This window comes from Tupaia chinensis, unplaced genomic scaffold (genome assembly GCF_000334495.1).
Source record: "Tupaia chinensis unplaced genomic scaffold, TupChi_1.0 Scaffold000628_1, whole genome shotgun sequence".
NCBI lineage: Eukaryota > Metazoa > Chordata > Mammalia > Scandentia > Tupaiidae > Tupaia > Tupaia belangeri.
The window spans coordinates 2,610,649-2,631,218 of NW_006160148.1; the positions used below are offsets into that span (position 1 = coordinate 2,610,649).

The following is a 20,570-nucleotide window of genomic DNA, read 5'->3' on the forward strand; positions in this document are numbered from 1 at the left end:
ACCCTCCTGAGCAAGCGGGGTCCTCACCACCCCGGCATGAGCTGCCCCACCCATCCCCGTCACTGGGACGCCATTCTCTGCACCCCCACTGCCCTGGCCCCCGCCTTATTCCGCCTTTCCTCCCCGGCTGCGAGTGCCTGAATGTCCCCTGTAAGTCCCCACCAGGCCTACTCTGCCGTCCCGGGGGAGCTCCGGGCTCTCCGCACCCTGTCCAGGGCTGCTGGTCGCTGTCGTCACCCTGCACCACCCCAGGCCTGGCTCACCCTCAGCTGCCTGTGGCCCGAACCCTCCCCCGGGGCTGCGGAGGGAATATGGAGACAAGAGCTCCTGGTCTCGGCCAGTTTCATCCTGCCGGGGACGGCCCCCAGAGGCACTCCAGCTCGGCCACTGACCCCTGCCCGCCCTCGGCCCCCAGATCAAGTCCCAGCAGAGCGAGGTGACCCGCATCCTGGACGGGAAGCGCATCCAGTACCAGCTAGTGGACATCTCTCAGGACAACGCCCTGCGGGATGAGATGCGGGCCTTGGCCGGCAACCCCAAGGCCACCCCGCCCCAGATCGTCAACGGGGACCAGTACTGTGGGGTATGGACTGGGGCAGGGGCAGTGTGGGAGGAGGGCTCCAGTCAGGGTCACTGTGGGGCTGGGTCCGGGTGGACAGTGCACCGGGGACCCTACATCTGCATCTGTTGACCCCACCCCCGCCCACCTCCCCAGGACTATGAGCTCTTCGTGGAAGCCGTGGAGCAGAACACGCTGCAGGAGTTCCTGAAGCTGGCCTGAGTCGCACTGGCCATGGCTCTCCCGCAGGACTCTCACCACAGCCCTTACCTGACCTCCAGGGACCGACCTCAAGGGACCTTATGACCAGCCCCCCATCATTCCTGACCTGGGAGTCTCCCCCAGCTGGGCCCCGCACCCACTCACAGGAAGCATTCCTCCCCCACCCACCTCAGAAGTTGTCTTAAGCAATGGCCCCGATGCTGGCTGACTCCAGCCAGGCCTTGGGGCTTGCCACCCTGCCTGGCCCTGGCTCAAGGGCACCTGCTGCTCCCATTAGCCAGAGCTCTGCCAAAGGCCCCGCATCCCCTCCAGGAAGTGCCCTAGAGGCAATTAAATGCCCATTCCATTACCCTGTGTCTGTCTGTCTGGCCGGGCATCCTGAACCCCTCCCTGGGTAGGGCTGGGAGATGTGCTCGCCAAGGCTGTGCACGTCCCTGGCAACCCACAGTGGTCTGTGGACAACTTGGCGGGCCACCGTTCAGTCCGTGTGACATGCGCTGGTTCTGCGTCTCGGGCCATGGGAGGTGGTGTGGGAGCAGCTCCGCGTCGTGGTCAGGGTCTGTCCTGCCAGTTCGTGGGTCTGTATGCTTGCACAGCCAGGCACTGCTGCGACCCAGACCTGGTGGGCTCCCTCCCTCCCTCCCTCCCTCCCTCTCTCCCTCTCTCCCCAGTCCTCCCTTCAAAGGAGCCAAATAGTCCCCTTGGGAGAAAGAGGAACCTAGAGGACAAAGACCCAGGCCAAGCCAGCTGGAGCTTGAGTTACCACCCCCTCTCCCCAGCTGGGCCTTGGCTCCGCTCAGCTCAGTGAGAAGGCCCGCCAGGAGAGCCTCAGGCACAGCCAGTGTTGGGATGGGCGGGCGCTTTATTTGGGGCTGGGGCCTGGGTTGGGACCGGGACCTGGGTTGGGGCCGGGGCCGGGAGCCTGGCTGAGGCTGCCTGGCCGGGCCCTGCGCTCCCGCAGCAGCAGCGCGGCGTTGGGCACCAAGCCTGCAGCCTGCAGCGTCAGCGCATCGTCGTGGTAGACCGTGGGTGGGAAGGTACTCATGGCCTCGAAGGTGGTGGCATCCATGGCCCTGGGGACCCAGTGGGAGCAGATGAGGCCGGGCCCTGGGGCCGGCCCCCGCCGGTGGCCCGGCCCCACACTGCTTACCTGGCCTGCGCCAGCAGGGCCCGCAGGTCGCCCACCGTGTCCTCAGGCCGCATCAGCAGCAGGAAGGCCTGCTCCCCGCTCTCAGACTTGATGCGCAGCATGGAGAGTGGGGGTGCCGGTGTGTTGGGGGACACCCGATTCCTGCGGGCCAGAGGCCATCAGTGCCGGGGTCGCCCAAGCTCCCCGGGCCTTCACCTCTGCCCTGCCCTCACCTCTCACGCTCAGCAGCCAAGGCAGGCGTCTCCACTACAACCTCCTGGATCCGCGCAGAAAACGGGCAGCAGTTCTGGAAGGCATGGGGGCGGGCGGTCCTGGGCTCACCTGAGTCCCCAGGCCCTTAGCGGGCTCCTCCTCCACCAAGGGCAGTTAAGACCACGGAGCCTGAGAGCGAAGGGGTGTTCCCGGCCCATCCCCGTATAGACAGAGGCCATGGGAGGCAGCCCTGCTCTGAGGAGGGACAGGGCCGTGGCCGGACTCAGCCTGGGGTGAAGGGAGGCTTCCCTTGGGAAATGACACCTGAGCGTGACAGAGGCCGATCAGTCCTTAGAACAGGACCGGGGCGGGGCCAGTCCACGCGGCGTGGACGAAGCCCACGCAGGGGGAGCGTCCCAGAGAAGGCGGCACATTTGGGAAGCTGCCCTAGCGTAAGTGGCTGAGGCGGGGTCTGTCGGCTGGGAGAAGTAAAGACTGCAGAAGTTCGAGGTGTGGGGGGTGTGGCAATGTAGGACGCGCCTGGGTGTCGCGGCAAGGAAGTGGCTTTATCCAGGAATCACTGGACGGTTCCAACTGGGAACTCGGCACTGGCACGAGTGGAGTAGAGGCCAGCTGTCTGGGAGACGCTGGAGCCTGGAGGGTGCGGGCAGCACGGATGGGGAAAATGGCATTTGCTGACGGACAGCACAGACAGGACTTGGTAGCGTGGGGCCAAGGAGGCAGTGCAGGCCGAAGCAGGTGTGGCACCTGCTGCAGGCCGCCACCTGTGTCGAGTAGCAGGAGAGGGAGTGAGACCGGATATAAGCCCTACAAGGGCCAGAGGTTGAGGGGCCTCAGGACAACCAGGCAGGGGGTCCCGGGGTGAACTGGTTGTTTTGGCCTAGAACTCGGGGGTGGCCTGGCCTCGGACTCTGCCCCTGACATTTGCTGTTGGTGCCCAGCCCAGAGCTCCGCCAGCTCCACCCTTTCCTGGAGACAGTGGAACTCTCTGGAGATCCAGGCCTCATGGGGGACCTTGAGCCTGAGCCTCCAGGCGACACGCTGTTCTGGCAGGTCGTGCCAGGTGGCGGTGAAGTCCCGAGGAAGGCTGGGCCATCAGGGCTGGCCTCACCTGCAGGGTGTCTCGGATGGGGCCTCGGATGTCAACCACCTCGCCTTGCCGGATCACAAACTTGGGGAGCCTGTTGAGAAACTTCTCGGCCGTCATCCTGGAGCCTGCAGGGAGGACAGCAGGAGCCTTGACCCTGGGAAGGACGGAGTGATGGCGGGGGCCACCTGGGCTTGTCCTGCCTCCCACTCAGCCCCGGGGCCCAGCTCACCTGGGTGCTCCTCCACCCTGTCCACGGCCTTGCGCATCCTCTGCTGGCCCACAACACGGCCCTCGCCTGGGAACAGGTCCAGCCTGTCCTCCGGGTAGACCTGATGGCGCAGGTCACTCACCTGGCAAGAAGCAGGGCCAGAGTGAGCCCAGCTCTTCCGCCCTGGCCCGTTACCACCCCTGCTTGCCCCCGAAACAGGCCTGAGGGCTAGTCCACTCTGGAGGGGAGATGGAGGCCCTGGGAGCAACCCGGAGGGCCCAGTGCGCTGCCACTGCCTCCCGGGCCCTGCTCTTCCTGCCAGCGCCCCCGTCCAGGCGCCAGGCCGCTGTGCTGCAGCCCTCCTCAGACTCCTCTGGTGGCAGCAACCCGTCGCCACCCGCCCTCGGCACAGCGCCAGGCCCACTGTGGCATGGAGACCGGCAGCCCGTCATGACTCAGGGTTTTCCCGGCCGTGGCAGCACGCCCTCACATACGCCCTCTGGAGCGTGCCGTGTCGTGCACACGCGTCACCCTGCACAGCCCTGGACGTGAGCCACGCCCTCCTCCTGAGAACCCCACGGTTGCCTCCCCCAACCCCGTCCCACATCCAGGGCTCAAAGTATGCCTCCCCCCAAGCAGACGGGGTCAGGAGCCTCAGAGAAGCCAGGCAGGACCCCCAAGCTGTACGGGTGTCCCGAGCGGCCAAGGCTGGGCCTTCGCGTGCCAGCAGGGGGTGCTGCCCGCTCAGCCTCCGAGCGCACGGGCTGCGGGGGCACCTGCGGCCCTGGCAGGCAGCCTCCCCGCTCCCTTGCCCATTTCAGGCTCCTTCCTCTTGGCAGACATCGCCTGGGGTCCCCTAAAGTGGGAAAGCAGCACCGCACCCCCAAAAAGAGTGATGCTTGAAATAGCAGGTTATCCCCACCCCTCCAAAATCCCGAGGGAAAGGGGAAGTGTGGGGAGCGGCCCATCACCTTGAAGGGGACCCCATCGGGGTATAGTCGCTGGAGCTCTGAGGGGAAGAAGCCGTCCAGTATGTCCCGCAGGCAGCGCTGCAGGGGAGAGGAAGGTGAGGCCGTCCACCCTGGGCGGGTGGCCGCCCTGGCCCCGGCTCAGCTGCCCCGCACTGGGGCGAGGCGGGCCAGGCTCGGGGTGTGCTGGTGCCCCTGCAGGGCGGGTGGGCGGCGGGCCAGGCGCCAGGCTCCTACCTGTGTGGAGGGCTGGCGGAAGGGCCGGAAGGGCCCGTCGAACATCACGATGCCGTTGCGGTAGAGCTTCAGCGGGATGGGCTCCAGGGCCCGGAGCCGCGCGCCCCCCGGGACCGGCACCACCTGCGGGTCACTCTCGGCCACCAGCTCACTGAGGTCCTGCAGGCTGGCCAGCAGCCTGTCAAAGTCCACCTCGGGGGGCACCAGCGAGTCCCCTGGCAGAGGACAGAACCCGTGTCTCCCGGCTGCCGGCACTCCCGCTCCCTGGCTCCTGCGGCTCCCTCCCACGGGGTCCGGGCCCTCAGGCCTCTGTGGGTGATGAGGGGACAGGAGGGCAGCTCACTGGGTAACAGCAGCCCGTCACTGAGGCAGCGTCCTCAGCACTTCCCTCCCTCCGGCCCCACACCACGGGACACGAGGGTCCGAGAAAGTGAACCGGTCTGCCCAGAGGCACGGCAGTGCGGCTCAAGCCCAGATCTGTGACAACGCGACTGGCAGCGAGAGCACAGAGCGGGGCTCCAGCGTGACCAAGGCTGCCTGGGTTCAGTCCCACTCTGCCACTTCTGCCTGCGTGATGTGGACTGACCACGGACGCTGTGCTGCCGCGCTCTGGTGGAACGGGACTGCGACATTCTCCCTCCAGGCTGGCTGCATAAGGGCCAGCCGGCAACCACACGCGGTCTGCCTCGCTGCAGGGTACCACTCTGCCTTGCCCAGGGGGTTACACCCGAGACTTGCCTGGGGCCACTTGGCGAGTTAGAAAAGGAACTGGGCCGGCTCTGGGCTGTCTCCTCCTCCCCACCCCATCAAGAGGGAGGCCGGGTCAGGACAGATGGCTGGTAGGGAGAGGCTGGGACAGGCCTTAGGTTGTGCAGCTATTTCCGGGTCACCAACCCCTTGAGAAACTGACAAAGCTTTGGCCTCCAGTGTCGAAAAGTGTGCACATCCCACTGAGCAGAAGCCTCGGGGTGCGTGTGGGGGAGGGACAGTCCCTACGGGCACCAGAGCAGAATGGCGGTGTGCAGGCGGGGTGCACAGGCTGGGATCTGCTCTTTGAAGGGACAAGGCCCCACTGACCTGGGCCTTGGGCTGGGCTTCTTGGCAGTGGCTCTTCCCCAGGCCAGCCAGGCTGTGGCAGGATGTGGCTCAGGGTTCTGGGGGCCCAATCCCTCCCCCACAGGCCACAGCGCCTGTCCCGGGGAAGTACAAACGTGGGTAGCCGTGTTTCCGTTGTCTGCAGCTGCTGGAGTGCAGGCCCCAACCAGCCTCCCTCACTTCTCTGCATGTCCTACCATCGAAGGGGCTGCACTTGTCTCCCACCTCTTCCTGGGGTCCCCAGAGATCCCCAGGAAAAACCAGGAACATCCTGGGCATCCCTGGTTATGATGCAAAATGATATTGAGACACTATTTACCTTTCATAACTACCTACAAATTGGTAAGCCTAAAAATAACAGCAGAAAAGATCATGTGTGCTCACCAGAGACAGGGGGAGAGTGAGACATCACCCCCGACGGGGCGGCCCCCTGCAATCCCTTCTCCTTTCTCCTCTCAGGGTTTTTGGGCATGCATACATGTGTCCAGGGGTGATTTTTAAGCCACCATGTCCAGGACTCAAACCAGGTTGGCCATGTGGGAGTCCAGCACCCTAACTGCCACGCCACCTGCTGGGCTCCCAGTCCTCCTTACAGGTGAGGAAGGTGAGGCCTGGGAAGGTCAGGTGCGTTGGCCCCTCACCCCACACAACGGAGGTAGGAAAAGCACTCAGACCCCGGACTACCGACCCTGAGGTCAGGGCTTTGCTTTATATTTCATTGTCAGAGGGCACCCACTCTCACCAGAGAGGGAGAGAGAGAGCACCCCTTCATGGGGCATGTCCACACTGCAATCCCTTCTCCACTTCTCCATCCCATGGGAAGTGTGGGGACACACATTCATCTGGCGTGTTTTTCAAGCCACCAGAGCCAGGATCCAAAAACTGTGGTCAGCCATGTGGGACCTGCCCCCTTAACCAGGCCAGGGAGCTGGCCCTAGGGGTCGGGGTTTTTTGCAAGACCTGGTGAACATGGGGCAGAAGCCCAAGGAGGATGCTGAGAAGCAATGACAGGTTAAGAGGTGTGTTAAGAAAAATGCCCTGGGGGCCGGCAGGTGGCGTGGTGGCTAAAGGTGCTAGACTCCCACATGGCCAGCCACAGTTCAAGTCCCAGATCTTGTGGCTTGCTTTCTCACTTCCTCTCTCTCTCTCTCTCTGGTCAAATTTAAATAAATAAAGTTAAATAAAATGATTCTTTAAAAAAAAAATAAAAGAAGAAGAAGAAAGAAAAAAGAAAGTGCCCTGGCAGGGCTTCGGGAAGCAAGAACAGGGTGGGCTGGGCAGGCAGGAGTGTGCTGTCCTGGAGCCTGGAGGGGCCCAGGAAAAGGAGCCACAGCTCAGGGCCATCCAGGCTGTGAGAATAAGACAGGAACCGGCATGGCCACCGCATAGCAGGGCCTCGTGAAGTCAGTAAAGCCTGGCCCCATGAAGGCTCCACAGAGGCCTGTCCCCAGGTCGGCAGAGGTGTGGTGCCCTGAGACAGCAGCAGCCGGGGGAGCCAGGCGGGGTGGTGCTTCCTAAGCCGTGTGGAGTGGGTGGTCATAAGAAGCCTGTCCCTGTAAACGAGGATCCCGTGAAAGGCGCCTAGAGGCCCGCGTCACCGTTCCCATTTCACAGATGAGGAGACTGGGCTTCGGTAGGGCATCAGGCCCCAGGCCATGCAGCTGAGCCCTGGTTCTCCATGACCACACAGGTGCCCTCAGGTTGGCTCTCAACACTGCTCATGGGGTCACTGCTCGGAGATCATCGGTGAGCTCCTGTCCACGTGGAGGGCCCACGAGTGCAGCATGGCGGTCACCCTCCAGGTCCTGGGCCAACCCAAGACCCCTGGAGCCCGCCTCCCCACCCCCACAGGCCCTGGGGCTGCTGGCTGCAGTTTCTGAGCCTGGGGACCTGTTTCTGAGCGCTGGCCTCTGGGCATGGCGTCCTGTCTCCTAAAGGGGACAATGAACTGTTCTCCTGTTTCCCAGGGCTGCCCAGAGGCCCCGAGGACATGCCTGACAGCTGGTGGCTGTTGTCAGCCACCTCTTAAGGAGGGCTCACCCCACCTCCTCAGAGAGGCCTTGCCAGGAGCCCTGCCCTGCCGAGGCCGGGTTCCCAGACCATCAGGGCCGCCCCCAGCCCTTGTCAGAGGTTGCCGTCTGCCTGGCAGCCATATGGGCCCTCTCAGACACAGGGCTGGCCCCCCGGGACTCGGGCAGTGGCTGCGCCCAGCACTGTCCATCCGGTGGTGTTCCTGGGGTGCCTGTGCTCTGCGGGGCCCTGGAGGACAGAGGCTGACGGTGACCACGGCACGTCACGGTGGGGGCTGCGGATCCTAGAGGAGGGTCAGAACCCACCCCCATCAGGGGGCTGGCAGGCTGGACCATGCCATGGTCCCAGGTGCCACCCCCATCAAAGCCTTGTCCACAGGGCTCTGCTCAGAGACTCAGCTGCACACCAGACCTGCTCCAGGGACTCTCCACACCCCTGCTCCTCAGGGGCGCCACTCAGAAAGAGGTTCGAGCATCGGGTCCAGCCCAGCTGTGCCAGGACAGGGTCTGATTTGAACTCTGGCCCTACCAGTGAGCGGTGCACCGCCCCATCCCGCCATGCTGCAGAAGCTCTTAGGCCAGGGCGAACCAGGCACCAGCTCACCATGTGAGGTGCACGTGCCTCAGGGGTGCACATGCCCGGCGCCCAGCATGGGCCCTGGGGCACCGCGGTAAAGCACGGCCTGCCATGGGCTGCCCGCACGGCTGTGTGGCACTCCGCGTGCGCCAGCTTATCTGGGTCACTGTGGTGGCCCGGGAGCCAGGCTGTGTTCATTTCACAAGGGGGTGTGTGCAGAGGCCGAGCAGGCTGCACAGGCTCCAGGCCAACCCAGGCCCTCCACAAGGCCCTGCTCGAGGCCTTGGCGCATCTATGAGCGGCCCAGGCTTGGCAGAGAGGCTTGTCAGTGAGGAGGAGGCTCATCTGAGCCAGCTTCAGAGGGGAGAGGGGCAGGTGCTTTCAGAGGGGGGACAGCAGGGCACGGCCTGAGGGGCAGGGGGGGAGGAGCCAGCACAGGGCTGATGCCACACAGGCAAGTGTCCCCCAGCACGGAGTCAGCCTGAGGGCGTGCCTCCCGAATTCGCATGCTTCCCAAGGCTGTGAGAGGCTGCACCAGACCCGGGAGCGGGAGCGTAGGACGTGGGGTGGGAGGTGGGGGCAGGTGCGCGGTCTGGAGGCTGGGGCAAGGGTAGGGCTCAGGGAAGGGGCCGATGCGAGCTCGGGGCTGACTGGCTCTCGGCCTCAAGGCCCAGCACCGTGTGGTATGGTCAGGGCGGCATGGCCCTTTCCCATCCATGCCGGACACTGTGTACAGGTGGAGGGGACCCAGCCTGAGGCAGAGCCCCTGCAGGCTTCCCCGCTGCAGCTGGGGCTCCTGTCTGAGGCCAGAGTCCCGGCTGGGACACTCGGCACCCCCGGGCCCAGCACAGGTGCCCATGCACAGGTGTCTACCTGCTCCGTCCAGCGCCCCTGGGGCCGCATCCCTCCGAGAAATGAGGCAGAGCGTCAGGCCAGCGAGGGTCAGCAGTGACCATGGCTCACACACACACACACACACACACACACACACACACACACACGGCCTGGCGAGAAGGAAGGAGGATGCGGGAGAGAGGGAAGTCCTCAGGAAGCTGCGGGAACGAGCCAGAGCACCAGGGCAGCCAGGGCAGCCGGTCAGCAGCTCCCAGCTGGGAGGAGGGAAGCCTGGAGGAAACTCCAGGAGTGAGGGGCGGAGAAACAGCCAAATCCAGGCCCCACCCATGCTGCACGTGAATGAAGGTGGGACCCACGGGAAGCGCTGGGTTTCAAGACCGGCCTTGCTCAGAGCGCAAACAGCACGACGGAATGGAGTGGAGGCTGCTCTCTTCTGGGGGGTAGGGGAGTAGAAACCAGGCTCCAGTCTGACCCCACCCCAAAGGGGCAGAGAGGAAGGCAGCCCTCCGACAAGACAGCTGGCCACACCCCTGCCAGGGCAGCCCCTGCTCAGGCCCAGGCAGGCATTCCCACAGCACCCGGGCCACTGCTAGGGCCTCATCTCTCACCTGTCCCATCCCAGGACACCCGCCCCGGGGCCACGTTCGAGCACCGGCAGGCTGAGGCTTAGGCCTCACCGGAACCCTGGCATTCCCCGGGCCACACAGCCTGTGCTCTGCATGTCCCAGATGGACCTGTCCCTGGAGCCCAGTGTCAGCCCTGACAATCCTCAAGCCATGGCCCACTGCTAAACCTGCGCTGGCCCTCCCCTTCCGCCTGGTGGCCGGGACCACCTGTACAGAGGCTCAGCTCCCCTGACAAGAGCCTCAGTGTCCCTCTGGCCCTGCCACAGCAACGGACGAACTGCTCTGAAGGCTGCAAATGCCACACGAGGGGGGTCTCAGAGTAAAGGGTCACACTGCAGCCTCAGGGGACCCGGCCCGTGCCCAAGTCTAACAGGGAAGAAGACGCGCACGCCGAGAGCCTGGGTTTTCACCCAGCAGGCAACTTCGGCAACCAAGAGGGCATCGCCATGCTCCAAACAGCCCTCAGGGCCGCGCTCGGGCCCCTGATGTCTGCCCCAGGCTTCAGGAGCAGAAGAGGCCCTGCTGTCGCCGAGGTCGGCAAGGCCAGTCACAGCGCTTCAGCTCACCCTAGGCTCGTGCCTCTAAGACGAGGAGGAACCTGGGCTCGGGGAGCGAGGTGGTGGTGGCAGGCTGAGAACCCAGGCTGACCGACTCCAGAGCCTGGAAAAGCAGCCTCCGGGCAACAAGCTTTACTTGGAAGAGAACAGACTTGTTCAGAAATGGGGTTCTATGGACCCGAGAGTAGGGAAGAAGGGGTTCTGGGTGCATGCCTAGCTTTCAGCCATAGGCTCAGGAAGTGGTGGAGGCCCCTAGCCGCAGCCGGGGTTCGATGGTCTGGCTCATCAGTGAGCCTGGAAGGAGACCGGGAAGGGCCACACCTGACAATTGAGGAGGGGCTTCCAGGGCAGGGGAGGGTTCGGGAGGTGATGCCTTTGGGCAGGTGCCATTCTCTAAGCTACAGAGCCAGAGCGACGAGGTCTTGCCACGTCTTGTATCTTTGGGTCTTTGAGGCCTTGAGAGGTGATCGAGCAGGTCCAAGGCAGGACCAGGGAAGAAACTGGCCAGCAGGTGAGGTGGCTGGTGACGGAGGCCGAGGCCTTCCCTGCACTGCCAGGGGTGTGGCCGGGCCAGGGCACAGCAGGGGACAGCCCCTGCCAAGGAGGGCCTGGCAGGCCTGCTACTCTACCTGGCTTCCAGAACTTCTTGGCTGTCATCCAGTCCTCGCTGTCCTCTAACAGGAGCTTGTCGTCCGCCCCCTCCAGGTCCATGGGCTCACCCACCCACTGCAGGCCGTAGTCACCAAGGAACCGCTGTGGGAAAGAGGGATGCCAGAGATACTGTCACCGCAGGCTGAGGGTCTTGGCCTCTAGCTGTGACCTTGGAAAGTCATTCCCTCTGCAAAATGGGGGTGACAGCACCTGGCTGTCAGGACTCAGCTGCGTCACTCACGCCAGGTACCCAGCACAGCACAAGGCGCGCAGGTCTCAGTCAGCCATAACTGTCCACAGGGCAGATGGGCCCAGCCCTCCTTGCGTCAGCCCTGGGCAGAGATGGGGAACTAGCAAAGGAAACGGAGAAGAAAAAGCCCACAAGGCAGGAGGAGGTGGTGGTTAAGGTGCTGGACTCCCACATGGCTGACTGGTTCGAATCCCAGACTCGGTGACTTGAAAATCATGCCAGGTACGTGTGTGCCCAAAATTCTGAGAGGAGACTGAGGAAGAAAGAATTGTGGTGTGGCCACGCCCTGGGGGGTGATTTCTCACTCTCCGTCTCTCTGCAGTGAGCATATAAGCCCTGTGCAAAACCCGAACAAAGCAAGCACGTGCCCACTGGGTGTGGCGACCGCATGCACATGCCCGACGGGGGAAGCATGTACCCATGTGCCAGCCTCGAGCCCCCTCTGCACAGGACATCCCAGAGCCACCCCCTCTCCCCGTGGTTGCTTCGTCCTCTTCTCTCAGCCCACCGAGCCCTGGCCTCCACCTCCTCTCATCACCCAGGCTACTCCTGGTGAAGCCACCACCGACCTCCCCCTGCCAAACCCACAGAACCCTCCCGTCTCAGCCCCTTCAACCCGATGCCTCTGCCAGCTCCGGGGCTGGGCCCGGTCGGGTCCCTTCTTATTCCCACCTGCCTCGCTCCCCTCCTTGTGCTCAGCCAAGCCGAGGACAGGGCAGCTGGGCCCGTGCGCAGAAGTGTTTCAGACCCCGGGCCCTCTGGATCCAGGCATGTGTGCACATACGGAAGGAGACGTGCTGGGGATGAGACCTCGGCCCAGGCACACGCTCTGCCGCTCCGTACACCTAGGCAGTGTGTACCGTGTGCCCCGGCAACGTGCGCTGGGGCGGAGCTCCCACTGGCGACGTCAGGTTGATGATCCAAAAAAGTTCGGATCGTGGGGCATTCTGAATTTTAGATTTTTGAGATGCTCTGTATTTATACGAGGGACTTCAGAAAGTTCATGGGAGAACAGAAAAAAGTAAGATCTTCTTTTGGTGCAAAATCATGTAAAATCCACGTGCAGTTTCCTCACAATATAGCTTTTCCATGAGCTACTGAAGAGCGCTCGGCATGGACGTCGAATCTGTGCCCACTGCACACACCACCCTGGGCACCAGGCACGGCAGTTGGCCCGTCCCCAACGGCAGGACTCACTGCCCTCTTCCAGGTTGTCCTGTCTCAGTGGTGGCACCTCCACCTAGCAATCCCACAACCCACCACAGCCCACCACAGCGGCGGGGCCACCTGCCAGTCCCGTGGGAGCGCTCGGCATGGACGTCGAATCTGTGCCCACTGCACACACCACCCTGGGCACCAGGCACGGCAGTTGGCCCGTCCCCAACGGCAGGACTCACTGCCCTCTTCCAGGTTGTCCTGTCTCAGTGGTGGCACCTCCACCTAGCAATCCCACAACCCACCACAGCCCACCACAGCGGCGGGGCCACCTGCCAGTCCCGTGGGGCCACACCCCATCCCTCCTGGACCCCCCGAGGCCACTTCTGCCTGCCTTCCCCAGGCAGCCCCGCCCCTGCCACCTGCTCCTGGCACAGGAGTGGCTTTCTGGCCCAGAGCTCCTGTCCGCTGTGCGGGAACCCACCGCGCAGCGCCAGCCCTCCTGACGCTCCCCACAGCCCCTCCCCGCTCCTGGTCCTTGCCCCACCGCCAGGCAGAGCCTGGATCTCTCACCTGTCCCGCCTCACCCTCTGGAACTCGTGCCGTGTCCCCCACCCTCCCTAGTATCGCTGGTCACTTGTCCCACAGCACTCCACGTCTCTCCTGCCGTGTCCCTCCACGTCCGGGCCGGCCCACGAGGCAGGACAAGCCCGTGCTGACATGTGTCAGCGCCCCAGGTAAGGAGCAGTCCGTGTCACGTGCTCGCAGGATCCAGCACTGCCCTCTTCCCGAGGCTCCAGGATGCAGCCCTCGCACCCAGCTGTAGCTCAGAGGCTGAGCCAGCCGTTGCCAACAGGTGGTCCCCTGGCAGCGCCCGTGTGGGCATGGCCTGGCAGGAAGGCGCAGCTGCAGCGCTGGCCTGAGGGCTGGCCGCAGCCGTCCATGTGAGGGTGGGCTTTGGCGACCAGCTCGGCGGACAGGGAGAGAGGAGGGCCCGGGCACTCGCCGGGCTCCCGGGTTCAGTGCTGGGGGGCGCGTGTGTGGCACCTTCCCGGCGCTGTCCCTGCAGCCCCAGCCTCGCGGCTCGTGTAGGTGAGTGCAGTGAGAACGGGGCTGGGTGCTAGGCCTGGGGGGCTGGGTCCTGGCTGCCACAACAAATGGAAGTGACCCCTCCGTGTGGAGTTCCCAGTCTCTGGGGAAGAGGTGGGGGACTAAGAAAGCCGAAGACGAGGAAATGACGGGATGAAGGGAACTCACCGAGGGGAGGGGCAGGAGCACCCCAGCAGAGGGAAGAGCATGGCCCCATGCCCTGAGCTGGGAGGTCGCTGGCCATGACTGAAGGCCCAGGGAAGGGCCCTGAGTCGCAAGCAGGCTAGAGAGGCCACGGGGCAGGGAAGGATTGGGGGTGTAGCCTGTGGGTAGCCAGGCCGAGGGGGAGGAGGAGCTCCACGGAACTTAGCTCAGGCCTGACAGGCGCATGGGCCGATGCTTCTCCTGCTCTTTAAACCCTGTCTCGGTCCTGGGCAGGGTCTGGTGGGATGTGTGCAAGGGACAGGCAGGAGAGGTGGGCTCAGAGCCAGTGCCTGGGGGCCCGGGGCGCCCTCACCTCCATCTCTCCGACCTGTCGCTGCAGCTGCGCGCACATGGCCTCCAGCTCCTCCTGCCGCTGAGCAGTCGCCTCACCTTTAGGGGAGACAGGGCGGGGCTCAGCCACCCCAGCACCGGGGCCTCCAGGCCCAAGGGCCCCCTGCTCTCTGGTCTCCCACATCTCCGTGTGCGGCGGGGGTCCTGACTGTCTGCTGCGAGGCCGCCGCTCCCCTCCCTGCAGGGCGTCCTTCCTGCCTCATTGGGCACCCTGTGCTCAGGGGACCGAGCAGCACAGCCCTGTCCTGGGTGCTGCCCGCTCTGGGCTCAGCTTCCCGGACTGCGCCAAGGAGGCAGCCCACCCTGCGCCCTGCGCCCGGGGCCCCTGTGCTCCCGGAGCGGCCCGCCTCTCACCGTGGTGCTGCTGGAGCGTCTGCACCAGGTCCTCCAGGGCCGAGATCTTCTGATCCTGCAGCAGCAAGACGTGGGCCAGGGCAGGCCAGCGGGTCTGGAGCCCCAGAGGGTCAGACGGAGCGCGCCTCCCTCCTTCCGGTTACGAAGACCCGGACTCTGCCTACGAGGGGGTGCTAGGGCACAGAGCCCCCATTCCCGTGCTCGGCACAGCCGCTGCTCCTGCACCTCACAGAACCTGTGGTTCCACTGAGGCAGGAAAAGCGCAGCCCATGCCCGTCTGGGCGCCACGTGCTGCTCGGCGGCCCACTGCCCCAAGGCCAGGGTCTAAGGGCTCTCCAAGTTGCAGCACTGTCCTGGTTTGTCACTGCTCCACTTCTGGCTCAGCTAGGGAGAAGGCCCGCAGTCTCTCTGATCGGTCACAGAGACCCAGATCAGTCTCAGGCCCCACCTGGCCCTTGAACCTGGCAGTTTAGTGGTGGAGAAGGTGCTAGAACCCATGTCTTGGTCTGCCAGCCTCCCCTGGCCTCCCCGGCCTGGTCCCTCCTGCCTGGTCCTACCTTCAAGAGCATCTCGTCAGACTGAGCCTTCACCTGGCGCTCGAGGTCCCGCAACTTCCTGGACATGGAGGCCACCAGCTCCGAGTCATGGGACGAGGGGACTGCCAAGCAGACGCAGTCCTCAGCACTTAGGCCGAGGTGCAGAGATGCAGGGGACAGGGCACCCCAGGAGCGGAAATCAGTGACTCTTACTAATGGGGACTGCCCTGCACACACCCTCCCCGCGTGCCGTGAGGCAAATGAACGCCGTCAGGAGACAGGGTTCGTGCATGGTGTACAAGCAAGTTTGGAACGTTTGCATCACACCTGGAGTATTTTCCAGACTCATCCATTCAGTTGAGCCCCGAAATCTGAGCTCCAGTTTGCAGAAAATGCAGCAGCTAGAGGAGTGGGTGGTGCACACACAGACACAACCCGCGTGTGGGCTCCCGTGCAGGACACCTGGCCGGGACTTGAAGTGAGCTTCGCTTGTTAGAAAGGCCGTGTGGCAGTCGAGCGCAGTGTGTAATTCTCCACCAGATCCCAGGTCGGGGAAACACACATCACTAGACAGGGCATTTGGGGGCCAGCTGCAGCGTGACGGTCCCGGCGGCTAATGCCACGTGGGCGACGCTGTGGCTCTGAGGTTCCAGTTCTGACCCGACAGCGTGACCAACTTGTGCATGCCCGAAATCCCAAAATGAGAATGGAGATGGGACTGCAGCATGGCCATCCCCCGGTAGGTGCTTTCTCACTTTCCCTCCCTCTGTCTCTCTGCAGCAAGCACAAGTTCCCTATAGCAAAATTTAAAAACCAAAACAAAAAAAGGGGAGGAAGTATTTTGGAACATGGGGGAGACCTGAGCATAGAAGAGACAGACTTTAGCAAGTAACGCTGAATTACTCTTGTCCTAAATGTGAGAACATCATTGGGATTATGTATTTCTTTTTTCTTTTAAATTAATTTATTTATTTTAATTTGATGAGAGAAAGAGAGAAAGTGAGAAAGCAAGGTCCAGGACTTGAACCACAATCGAACACATGGGAGTCCAGCACCCTTAGCCACCATACCACCTGCTGGCCCCTGTATCTCCTTTTTCTCAGACAATACATGTTGAAGTAGTGAGAGGTGAAATGCCGTATCTGCAAGTCACTAATTTTTTTAGGTGATTTTTTTTTTGCCACAGGGCATGTGCAGTCACTGGAGAGAGACAGAGACAGGGAAAGTGAGAACTCACCCTGTGGGGTGGATGGCCGCTCACAAACCCTTCCCCTCCAGCTGCCCGTTGGGATTTTAGGCACTGACACACACGCGCCCAGCACGACTTTTAAGCTGCCGGTTCTAGGATTCCAAGGGCGTCCAACCACATGAGAGTCCAGCACCTTAACCAGCATGCCACCTGCTGGCAGCTCTGCAACTTATTTTGAAACGGTTCATTCCAAAAATACCCATTTACGGGACCAGCAGATGGTGTACTGCTTATGTCCCTGACTCCCACGTAGTCAACCGGGGTTGAGTTCCGGACCCAGTGCCCTGTGCGTGCCTGAGATCCGGAGAGGAGAAAGGAAGGGAAGAGATTGCGGTGAGGCCGTCCCCTGGGGGGGGGCGGAGATGATTCCTCACTTCCTGTCTGACTTTGGCTCTCCAATGAGTACAGGCGCGCTATAGCAAGGTCTCTAAAAAGCCCAGAAAATCCATTTACATTCATGCACACGCGCTAACAGAGACCAGAAGGCCGACATGACACAAAACTCTCAGTGCTGACTCTAGGCGGGGGTGTCTCAGCGTTCACCCCACTGCACTGTTGCAGCTTCGCTGCACACCAAGACAATTTCAAAATAGTCTGGGGAAAGAAAGAGAGGGAGGGAAGGATGAGACCTTCGCCCGTGACCGGTTGGTGCACTTTCTCCGAGAGCAGGGAGCCCCTGGAGCTGACCGCCCAGGCTGGCTCGGAGGGAAGATGAGAAACCTCAGCTCCGCACTGGTTGACGTGCTGAATTAACCTCCCTGGACTTCGTGGGTGGGACGTTAAATCTCCCCCACGTCCATGCTGGGCATGGGCTCCCTCGGACTTGGTGTCAAACGCGTCTTAGCTGACACACAGAGCTTCGGGGGTCGGCGCAGAGCCTGGGAGCCCCCAGGCAGGGTGGGTGGACCCGGGCAGGTGAGACATCACAGGGAACTTTGAGAGGAAGCGGAAGAGCTGACCAGGAGAGTGGAGAGACGAGCTGGAGGGGCAGGATGACAGCGAGCCCCAGGCGAGGGTGTCCCGAGGGAAAGGGGTACTTCTAAGCAGAGAAGCGGACCATTGCGGGTGACCCTGAGGGGTTAAGACACCAGCACCCGAAGTGGAGGGAGAGGAGACGGACAGGGAGAAGCTGAGAGGAAGTCGGCGGTTCTTTCGGGTGAGGAGCAGGGTGTTGTGGTTACACTGAGGTCCCAGCTGGGTGTAGGCCACGGCTCTGTGACTAAGTGGCCCTGGGGCCTTGGGCCAGGCTCTTCCTCTGTCTTCTTCCATCTCGATTCCCTGACTGTAGAAAGGATCGCCAGGCCTTTTCCTGCTGCTGAGCCCCCGGGTGACTGGCCCTGGCTGGACCTGCCTGTGAGCAGCGTCTGGTCAGACCCTCCCCTCGCCACGAGCACGTACAGGCCCTGCCCTCACCACGAGGGAGGAAGCAGGACAGGACCCGGAGCCGCGCTCCAGCCCTGCCCTCACTCCAGCGTAGACGCCTGCACAGCTTGTCCCTACCTGCCCTCTCCCTGTCTTCCCAGCCTGCTAAATCCTCCCTCTTCTGGGAAGCCGTCCTGACCAGCCCCAGCCCACTCGGGGCACCTCCTTGGGCTCGGCGTGGCGGAAGCCCTTTGCAGATGGTGGCCGGGGTGAGTGGGTTACCGGGTACTGGGGCCTTGCCAGAGTCCTGCAGGGGCAAGAAGCACATAACCGGGCCTGGCTCTGCCCTCCCTCCCACTGGGCCCCGAACCCTGGACCCGCCATCACACTTGACAGTGACTCCAGCCAGGGCCACTCCAGAGGCCCCAGCCAAGCCTAGCCAGGGGCTTTAAGGCCATGTGTGGCTTTAGCCTAACCAGGCTCCGGACAGATGTGGGGGGAGCCACAGGGCCCTGGTGGCCAGGAGTGGGCGCAGCTGTCTCAGCCCCGGCAGGCAAGAGTAGGGGCCATGCCTCTTTGGGCCTCACCTTGCTCCAGGGTCCCCTCCTTTGGGCAGGACCCAGCCCCTTCGGCCTCTGCTCTCACCTTGCCTACCCACAGGGGCACCGATGCCGCCATAGCAGGGGGGGACAGAGATCTTCTCTTCTGAGCCGTGTCCTTCATTCAACACGTCCACCTCGTCTTCTGCAGGTGGGATGCCCAGATCAACGCTCTGGGGCCGAGGCCCAGAGGAAACTCGGGCCCTGGGCCATGGCTTGGGGGAAGCATATACACCGTCCTCCAAGCCATGAGGTAGGAAACTCAGGAGGTGGAGAGGAAGGGGCCCGCCGAATGGGGCTCTCCTTGGCTTCTCTTAGCTCGGCTCCTGAGGGCCCCCGAGTGGCCCATGCCAGTGGCACAGGGGGCTGAGGTGGGGCTAGGACCCGCAGGCCTGGTCCTGCAGGAGCTGGGACAATGGCATGAGGACAGTGCTTCAGGGACAAAAGGCCGCGATGGAGGAGGAGGCTGTGGGAGGGCTGGGGGTTGAAGCCCTGGGCTGGGCAATCTCTCAGCCTTGCCGGGTTTCTAGGCAGCTGCTGGTCCAACCCACTGTGGGTTGAGGGGTTCCTGTGTTAGTGACGTCTCTGCTAAGGGTGTGGGGCCTCGAACTTGGGAGTGGCCGGGAGGGAAGCCCAGGCCTCAGGGAGAGGGGGGGAGTGCTGGTGCCCTGCAGTCACAGCGGGGCCAGCGGCCCTGACTGGCAGCTGCATCTCCCACTTCCTCCCCGTCGCCCAGTGCCAGGAGGCCCGGGATGGGAGAGGAGGACGGGGTGGTGCACACTTACCATCTCCATAGACTCGTACTCCTCGCCTCCTGGGGGCCGGGACGGGAAGGAGAAGGGAGAAGTATGTTAGGACCCCAGGCCTGACCCCAGGGGAGAGGTCCCAGGCGTGGGAGCCAGCCCTGGCTGAGAGGTAGGGGCTGAGCCTTTGCCTCCTGAGACTCCCAGGCCGAGATCTCACCCCTAGCTGGGGACAGGTCAAGGGACAGGCAGCAGGGAGGAGGCAGGCAAGAGTAGGGAGCCGAGTCCTGGCTGGGGAGACTACGAGAGCCCCACAGCCACGGGCCGGCCCTGCATCTGCTCTGAAAGGGCTGTGGGACCCCAGGCAGGTTGCTGAAGCTCTCTGGACCTCCTCAGCCTTAGAATAACTCAAAGAGGTGTCCAGAAGAGCCCAAGGAAGAAAGAAGAGTGCTCTGAAAAGATGGAGGTGCTGAGCCTCCCTAACTCGGGCCAGCCCCGGGCCTGCCAGGACAGATAGCCGTGAGTGTCTGCAGTGCATCAGCGTGCACCCCGTGGTCAGCTGCTGAGCCAGGCCTGCGGGGCCCATACCTCGGTGGAGGCCCAGCACAAAGCAGAGACCCCAGGAAGGAAGTGGTCAGGGGACACTCTGCGAGTCTCCTCAGATAGTCGCTCAGACAAGAGCCGTTCTCTGCACAGGAGGCCCAGGAGATGGGGAAGGGACACGAAGCACGCCGGGCCGGCCCCTTACCCAGGGTTCGCAGACTCCGACTGCAGGGGCACTTTCCGGATCTTGCTAAGGGAGGACAAAGGGGAGCTCATCGTTCTCCTGGACGCAGCTGTCAGGGACTCCCTGCGAGGGAAGAGGTCAGCCTGGGGACCGGGGCCGGGCTGCAGACCTGGGGCTCCTTCCCCAGAAGGTTCAGAACCTGCTCCTCGGGCATCGGCTCTCCGCCTGGACCCTGGAGCCCCCTGCCCGGAGCTGCTGGGGAAAGGGCCATGGAGGTGGGCTGCAGACTTCCCAGACCGACAGCCTGAGCAGAAGGCTAGCCGGGAGGCCTGGGCTTTCTCACCCACCAGCGAGCTGGGTGACACCACGCCCGGGGTCTCCTGTCCTGCCAGAAGCCAGGTGCTGTGCCCAACATCTCAGAGCAGACAGGGACGGCCCAGGTGCAGTTCGGGTGGAAAGAAGAAGCAGCCAGGCTCCGGGTGCGAAGCCACCCGTGGCGTGACGTCAGCTTCCTTGGCAGGAGAAACGGGATGGGGACAGAGCCGGCCAGCAGGACTACCGAGGGGACGTGAATAGCTGAGCATCTAGCCAGGGCTGGGCCCAAAGCAAACACTTGCAATGCAGGTCCCCGCTGCTGCGGCCCGTGTTATTGACACGCAGGGGGCACCCACACACACTGGTCCCCTCCTCCCCCTTTCTTCTAGAGAGGAGCACGCACGGTGGGGCATAGTAAGGGGACTGCTCTGCTCAGTGAGTGCAGTCTGAGGTGGCCAACTTAGAGACCCTGGGACTAAAGGGCGCCCACCTGAAGGGGCCCATGGGGCCGGCCGGTGGTGTGATGGTTAAGACGCTGGACTCCCACGTGGCCGACCACAGTCCGTGTCTTAGACTCAGTGGCTTGAAAATCCCACAG

General features: G+C 63.3%; 2 protein-coding genes across 4 annotated transcripts; one reads left to right on the top strand and one right to left on the bottom strand.

Annotated features, from left to right (window-relative positions):
* Positions 1-415: 415 nt before the first annotated feature.
* SH3BGRL3 (SH3 domain binding glutamate rich protein like 3) lies at positions 416-847 on the top strand (the record flags this gene model as incomplete). The annotated part of the gene is given in 2 exon segments (XM_006159480.3): positions 416-583; positions 716-847. Coding segments are annotated over 2 exon segments (234 nt in total), but the record flags the coding sequence as incomplete, so codon positions are not given.
* A 717-nt stretch (positions 848-1,564) lies between these two features.
* UBXN11 (UBX domain protein 11) lies at positions 1,565-19,798 on the bottom strand. Of its 3 annotated transcripts, XM_014591990.2 has the most exons (14): positions 19,679-19,798; positions 18,973-19,001; positions 18,234-18,332; positions 14,999-15,099; positions 14,442-14,496; positions 14,050-14,126; positions 11,017-11,140; positions 4,648-4,862; positions 4,414-4,491; positions 3,464-3,584; positions 3,256-3,359; positions 2,144-2,217; positions 1,932-2,072; positions 1,566-1,854 (listed from the first exon to the last, which is right to left on the bottom strand). In XM_014591990.2, exons 1-14 carry the CDS (start codon positions 19,747-19,749, stop codon positions 1,644-1,646), a joined length of 1,500 nt encoding a protein of 499 aa, XP_014447476.1. In that variant the 5' UTR covers positions 19,750-19,798; the 3' UTR covers positions 1,566-1,643. The 3 variants fall into 3 exon arrangements, with proteins under 3 accessions (XP_014447477.1, XP_014447476.1, XP_006159503.1); XM_014591991.2 differs by lacking the exon at positions 18,234-18,332 and having other exon boundaries at positions 1,565-1,854; XM_006159441.3 differs by lacking the exons at positions 18,234-18,332; positions 18,973-19,001; positions 19,679-19,798 and adding an exon at positions 15,305-15,650 and having other exon boundaries at positions 1,567-1,854.
* Positions 19,799-20,570: the final 772 nt, after the last annotated feature.

Excerpts from the sequence above, each read along its gene's own strand:
- UBXN11 (XM_014591990.2), bottom strand. The coding sequence starts at position 19,749 with ATGAGCTCCCCTTTGTCCTCCCTTAGCAAGATCCGGAAAGTGCCCCTG. Across the intron at positions 18,333-18,972 it reads AGTACGAGTCTATGGAGATG|AAGACGAGGTGGACGTGTTG; the intron begins GTAAGTGTGCAC and ends TCCCACCTGCAG. Across the intron at positions 15,100-18,233 it reads TGCCCCTGTGGGTAGGCAAG|TCCCCTCGTCCCATGACTCG; the intron begins GTGAGAGCAGAG and ends TCTGCTTGGCAG.